Source organism: Oratosquilla oratoria, chromosome 10 (genome assembly GCF_046742065.1).
Source record: "Oratosquilla oratoria isolate Oo_2021 chromosome 10, ASM4674206v1, whole genome shotgun sequence".
Taxonomy (NCBI): Eukaryota; Metazoa; Arthropoda; class Malacostraca; order Stomatopoda; family Squillidae; genus Oratosquilla; species Oratosquilla oratoria.
This window is the reverse complement of record NC_134786.1, coordinates 61,162,005-61,169,504: the sequence shown is the minus strand read 5'-3', so window position 1 is coordinate 61,169,504 and position 7,500 is coordinate 61,162,005. Positions and strand designations below refer to the sequence as shown.

General features: G+C 39.7%; 1 protein-coding gene across 1 annotated transcript in view; it reads left to right on the top strand.

Annotated features, from left to right (window-relative positions):
* LOC143029015 (blastula protease 10-like) overlaps nt 1-7,500 on the top strand; it is a gene marked incomplete at its 3' end in the record, with an annotated part of 14,822 nt that overhangs the window by 4,119 nt on the left and 3,203 nt on the right. The window contains 2 exon segments of the mRNA XM_076191358.1: nt 5,250-5,774; nt 5,885-5,921. Of these exon segments, the coding sequence (XP_076047473.1) occupies nt 5,250-5,774; nt 5,885-5,921 (562 nt within the window).

The window sequence follows — 7,500 nt, the reverse complement described above, 5'->3', positions numbered from 1 at the left end:
ACACACACACACACACACACACATTTACACACTGGATTACTGGTGTATTGGTACCAATTTAGCCTACTAACTAAACGGTCCTGAATTAGGCCACTGCAGGCTGAAAAGCATCTCAGAAATGCAAGTCGCATCCGATCTCTTGGGCAGAGAGTCAGTGTGTGTGTGTGTGTGTGTGTGTATTCACCATGGTCTTTGGTCTTTGGATCACGTGTTGGACTCGTGATCGACAGCTATTTCCCTCCCGCAAGAGAGCTCAGAGCTCGTATATGACCGATCTATGGGTAATGCTGTGACCTTACACGCACCCCCCCCAACTCCCCGAACACGAAAGTTGGAGTAACGACTCGAAGCCCAGCAATACTGAAATTATTTCAGCCCTGGGTAGGAATCGAATCCGGACCGCCGTAGTGACAGTCGGAGACTCTACCAACCGCGCCACCGAGTCGTGTGTGTGTGTGTGTGTGTGTGTGTGTGTGTGTGTGTGTGTGTGTGTGTGTGTGTTCACCTTGTTTTTTGGATCACGTGTTGGACTCGTGATCGACAGCTATTTCCCTCCCGGAAGAGAGCTCAGAGCTCGTATGACCGATCTATGGGTAATGCTATGACTTTGCACACACACATCCAACTCCCCGCCCACGAGAGTCGGAGTAACGACCCGAAGCGCAGCGATACCGAAATAATTTCAGCCCTGGGCAGGATTCGAACCAGGTGCTGACGCTCCTCCGTGCTGACAGTCCAGTACTCTATCAACCGCGCCACCGTGTGTGTATGTGTGTTTGTGTGCGCGTAATACATATGACCATCCATACTCAGACTCTCCATTTACTCAGACATTTCACAAAAGCGGCGTTTCAAAGATTTCTTGAGGTGAGCTTCCCCAAGACAATCACGTTGGAAGAACTAACAGCAATCCGCCATCATAAGATTACTCCAGTGTCGCCGGAATCTTTCCATCATGGTTCTTAAATCTTGGTGGAATCATTCATCCTGTTCCTCATTTTATAGATGCAAATCTCGATGTCCAATTATCCTACCCATGCCTCCTGAGCCACGACATCCTAATAAACATTCCTTAACCTCTTGAATAAGAGTCAAATTCTTGCGCACAGCAACGGATGCCTAATGTACGATGCATCACACCACTCGCGTTATTATAACATAAAAAGTCACTGCTGTATTACTCATTCTCTTCATTCTGATTAATAATAAACTCAGAAAACGTGATCAAACCAGTTCACAGAATTCGGGGGTCGCTCAGCTACAACTACAAAATGAATATAATCAAGACGCCGACATTGGCATCCTCGTATGGCCATTCGCTCCTCATGACGCCTACGTAGGTGTCATCGTATGGAAGAGGAAAGTGCTTAGTGGCCATAGCCCCCTTTTATACACAACCATCATTTCAAAGGATTACAAAGGCGGAGCATGCTGACAGGAGACCTTTTGGTCCATATCTAGGTCGGATGCGAAAAAAATCATAATAATAAAATAATAAATAAAAACTATGATAATGTAAATAACAAATAAAATACATAAATAAATGTATAGGTATAGTTAAATAATAAACAAACAGGTAAATAGTAAATAATAATAAATTGACATATAACTAATAATAAATGAAAATCAGACAGACAAATGATAAAAAAAAAAAAAATAATATAAAATAAATTATAATCATTACAGCATCTTGCTTAGGTGTTTACCTAAATGATTCTTAAAGCTTCGAACTGAACTACATTGCACTACCTGTGCAGGAAGTTTATTCCATTCATTAACTACACGGTTGGCAAAGTTGTTTCTACCTACTTCCAAATTGAATCTATTTCCGGACAGTTTGAGACCATTGTTTCTTGTCTGATTCTCATTCAATGTGAAAATTTTGTCACTTTTGATGTTGTCAATTCCCTTTAAAATCTTAAAGACCTGTATCAAGTTACCTCTGAGTCTACACTTTTTTTTTTAGGGAAAACAGATTCATATGTTTTAGTCGATTTTCTTATGATTTATTTTTGATATTTGGAATCAGTTTTGTGGCTCGCCGTTGTACTTTTTCCAGTCTGTCGATGTCTTTAATGAGATTCGGTGACCATACGGAAACAGCATATTCCAAATGTGGACGAACTAACGATTTATATAGCTTGTTAATGAGTGATGGATTTTTGAAATCAAAAGATCGCGCAATCAGTCCTAGAATCTTATTTGCTTTCTCAGAGGCTGAAATACACTGCTTGGATGATTTGAGGTCGTTACTGATAATTACGCCGAGATCTTTTTCACTATCCACTTTTGTTAACGAATTTCCAAATAACTTGTAATCGTACTTACTGTTATTTTTACCTATGTGCATTACCTTGCATTTACTTGTGTTAAATTTCATTAGCCACTTTTCAGACCATTGCTGTAATTCATCTAAATCTTCTTGAATATCTAATTGATTTGAGTGATCATTTGCCACTCCGCACAGTTTTGTATCATCAGCAAATTTGGAAACAGTAGATTTTAGTCCATGGTCTATATCATTTATATATACTATGAATAGAAGTGGCCCAAGAACGGAACCCTGAGGAACACCACTTGTAACATTTTTCCATCTAGAAGTTTTTCCATTTAAAACAACTCTTTGTTTTCGACCATTCAACTAATTACTAGTTCAGCCTAATAGGCTACCACTTATTCCGTGTAAAGCTAATTTAGAAAGTAGTCTTTCGTGTGGGACGGTATCAAAAGCTTTTGCAAAGTCTAGATATATTAAATCTAGATTGTTTCTTTTGTCATAATTGGAGATAACTGTGTTGTAGAATTCGAGTAAGTTAGTCACGCAAGAACGTTTCCGTCTGAAACCATGCTGGCTATCATTTATCAAACGGTTACTTTCTAAATGATGTTCGATATCATCTCTGATGATAGTTTCCATTATTTTTCCTACGATTGAAGTCAAACTTATAGGCCTATAGTTATTTGGCTTCTTTTTGTCACCTTTTTTTGAATATGGGAGTAACGTTAGCTAGCTTCCATTCTCTTGGGACATCTCCGGATATGATGGATTTCTTGAAAATAATTTCTAATGGAACAACAATCTCATTTTTCATTTCCTTTAAGATTCTTGGATGCCAACCGTCAGGCCCTGGTGTTTTATTAACTTTGAGTTTATCTATACACCTTTTAATTTTTTCTTTTGTTATATTTACCGTAGTAAGTTTACCCTAGACTTTTCACAGGTTTCAGTTTGGAATTCACTTTGAGGTGTTTCGTTTACGAATACCGAGCTAAAATAATTGTTCAAGATATTACACATTCCTTCATTTGAATATTCAAGTTGACCGTCAGCAGATAATAGTGGACCAATGTGATTCCTAACAACCTTTTTATCTCTAATGTAACTATAGAATTCTTTGGGATTCTCTTTGGATTTATCAGCAATGTTAATTTCGTATTGTCGTTTTCTTTTTCTTATTGTCTTTTTTAAATCTCTCTGTATTGATACATAACTTTCATAGTCATTAGATACACCCGAGCACTTATATTTCTTATAAGCCTGTCTCTTTTTGGCAATACTTTTTTTTCATTTTTCTATAGACTTCTCTTTCCCTCCCACAAAAACTGATACCATGCAGGCGGGTAGTCCATTGCCCATAGCCACCATAGCCATATTCTTAGGCCACCAAAATTTTCTAGGGAACGATCCAAGTGGCCGGGGAGGTAATGCACTTTGGTGCTCATTTTACAACCAAGTTGACGGAAAGAAGATAGCATGCTCTCCACAAGTCCAGGGTAATTATCTGCTTTATAGCTCCCAAGAAAATTCCTTACCTCAGTATTATTTATTGAATCTTGGAAATGTGGGTCATTCACAAGTGTTCTGATTTGTAGATGGTTAAAAATACATGCCTTCAGCTTCTCCATGCTCAGTGTTGAAAAAAAAAATCCTGCATATGCAGTCCCCTTCCTTGTTCAAAACACTGATAAATTGTTTCATTAAACCTAGCATAATGTGCAACAGTGCTAGAATGGTCTTGTCTCTATCAACCGATGGTTCTGCAATTACATTTCTTTCTCCGACTTTTTTCTCAGAGGTCACCGTGTTCTTACCCAGTGGTCATCCTTAGATTTACTATCCCAGAGACAGATAAAGCAGGGATACTTGATGTATCCACTCTGCTGACTCAAGAGAAAATTCACCATCTTCAGATCCACACCGATGAACCACTGGTGATCGTTGTACGATAGCTTCTGTAGGATCAGGGCGATAGTGGTTTGCTCTTCAGCCATCTTAGTTAAGTTTTCAGTTGGGATTGATCCAGATTTGTTACCAGTGTGTAGAAGTACACATTCTAGGCTCCGTTTAGAATTGTCTATGAACGAACTCCATTCACTTGGTACATATATCGATATGGCCGTTTTCATCATCGTTGCAAAAAAACAAAATCACGTTCATCCGAGAAGGGCAGGGAGTCTATTTCTCTGTTGTGATAGTATGGGATTATGGTTTCCTGTTGCAATAAGTTCTTCGAGAGATTTAGCCCCTTATTAAGGTCATGGATCACCGGCTGACTAAAAACTTGTGCAGTTGATGAGGTTCCTGCAAAATCACTGTCGCACAACCCATGAGCACCACCTACAGCTGAAGTAAAACATTCATCTTCTTCAGGGAGCTCTTCCAGATAGATGAATGAAGGGATCAGTATTTCGTCTGAGTGTGCAATAGATCGTGTTGTTGAGTCTAGGTGAAGGTACGCTCATTCACTCCGATTACATCCATTAATCCCCTTTATATTAACTAGACAGAGGTAACCTCTTTGTATTCATATGCATTCTGGGAATGAAGATAGTGCGTTCAAACTGTCAGCACAAAAGTCAAGTGCAGACTGACTCAGTGGGAAGAGGAGAGATGTCACCAAGGTAGCAAAATCCTGTACACAGTGTTGCTAACGGCTTTATACAAAGAAAAAAACACGCTTATAACTTACTCATAAAAGGTACATTTATTGATAAGTGCCTTACCTGAAAAAATAGAGCTGCTAGATAAAAGGTTATATTCTTATTCACCGGATCGAATATACCTAGAATCAGATTAAAAAAACTGAGGCACCCATTTTCTTATTTGTCCGCCAGTGTACAGTCAGAGGCACATCGATAGTGAAAATCTACCTAGGTTCGGGTGAGCAAGTGAGCAGATAAGAAGCGAAATAAGGCGGAAGAGAGAGGGACATCGATCACAATCTCTTTCTTTCTTTTTCCCCCAACAGGTGGTTGCAGGTGGTCCGATTAACCATGAAGACTTTGACGTCCCTGGGATCCAAGAGCATCTGGTTTTGTCAGGCGATTCGTTTCTACCGGGAATGGAAGATTTTCGAGGAAATCCGGTCCACTATGGTACCCGAAACCTTCTCGACAAGAGCGACCCGCTAGGAGACGAACGCAACCTCGCAAAAAAGGGAGCACAGGGAGGAGATAAGAAACTTATAGAAAAGGACACCATCACCCTAGATGGGGAGAAAGAAGAGGAGGAGGAAGAAGAGGAGGAGGAGGAGGAGGAAGAAGAGGAGGAAGAAGAGGAGGAGGAAGAAAATGAGACAGAAGAAAAGGAGTCGGAAGAAAAGGAGTTGGAAGAAGAGGAAGATAAGGAAGAAGTCGACGAAGGTGATATTGACGATACAGAAGTGTCAAATGTCGAGAACATCATCGAGGGTGACATTTTACTGACGAAAGAACAGATGCAACACAGAAGGTTGCGTAAGGGAGTGGACAAGAAGTACATTTGGCCGTGGGTCTACGGGTCACCTACGGTTCAATACTTAATCATAGGAGGTAATCATGTGGACCCCTTCCATTAGAAATAAGTGAATATATATATTCAAACACAAACATTTGGCCGTTGGTCAACGGGGCACCAACGGTTCCATACTTCATCAAAGGAGGTAATCACGTGGACCGCTTCCAATAGAATTAGGTGAACATATGTGTTCAAACACAAATGCAATGTTGTGAATTAAAATGCACGCGAACACATATGCACACACTCGCACACCTGCAGAGAAACGCACGCATGCACGCATTCTCGCATGTTTGCAGAGGAAAGGCACACATACATACACGCTCGCAAACGACATACAAATTTATATATGTATATGTAGTCAACGGCAGTGGAAACAATTTAATTTGTATGAAGTTCATCAAATATTTCTGATGAAAGTGAGAGCGCTGATATTCAGTGTATTTGTAAATTAATGAAAGAAAACAGTGAGTCACCATTAACGGTGTAAAATCCAAATGGGAAAGTATTAACAGTGGAGTTCCCCAGGGTTCTGTTTTGGGTCCCTTATTGTTCATTAGGTGTGTAAACGACTTGGACAATGGGGTTGCTATTGATGTTGATGAGTTTGCGGAAGATACTGAAACAGGAAGTCATATTAGGTCGGTGGAAGAGACTGGGGTATTGCAGCAGGATTTTAATAAATTGTTTGCATGACCAGAGAAATGACAAATGGATTTCAATATCTCAAAGTGCACTGTGTTAAACATAGGATTACACAATCCAACTAACAAGTGTAGCTTAGATAACGCCATAAAAAAAAAAAAAAAAAAAAACAGAATATGAAAAGGATTTAGGAGTGTTAGTGAGTGCGGACCTTAAATCCAGGAAAGAATGGTATAGGGCTAACAGGGGATTAGTACTTATTATTAGGAGAGCTACAAACAAAAGCGCAGAGGTAATAATTAAATTCCATCAGGCGATAGTTACACCCTTCCTTGACTATGCGGTACAGTTTTGATCTCCGTCCTATAGAATGAATATACTTGTACTAGATAACAATAATAATGGGCAACTAGAATCAATACAGAGGAGAATGGCCAAAATGATGCGAAGGCTTAGAAATTTACCATATGAAGACAGGCTTAGGCACCTTAACTCTCTGGAAAAGCGAAGAGTGCAGGGTGATCTAATAGAGGTATTCAAATGGGTCAAGGGTTTTAACAAGGGTGAAGCAGGCAAGGTCATCATGTTATGACAGCTGGGTAGAACTCGTAGTAATGGATTTAAACTGAAAAAATTAAGGTTTAAGAAGGAAATAGGCAAGAACTAGTTTGCCAACAGAGTGGTTGTTAACAAATGGAATAGACTTAGTAACCATGTAGCGAGCGCTGAAACAAGTGGTTGTTTTAAGAAAAGATTAGATAATTTTATGGACAGGGATGGCAGGTGATAAGGGAAATAGAATTGCCTAGTCTAGGACTTATGTTCTCTTACAATCTCCTTCATTCTTTTGTTCTTACGTTCTTATTTTCCAAAACTTTCCTTATTATTCGAGGCATCTCCTCACCCAACCAAAGGTCACCTTCAGGAGCCTATTGCTAATCGTGGAAACGGGAACTAGAAGGAAGACTGGAACATGTCAAATGAGATTTATACTTGCCGGGCATCCCTTAGGAAGGAATACTATTGTATGAAGCTACCAGAGGAGTTCCAGCAAGCTGTTGTTTGGTTGCTGGGAATAT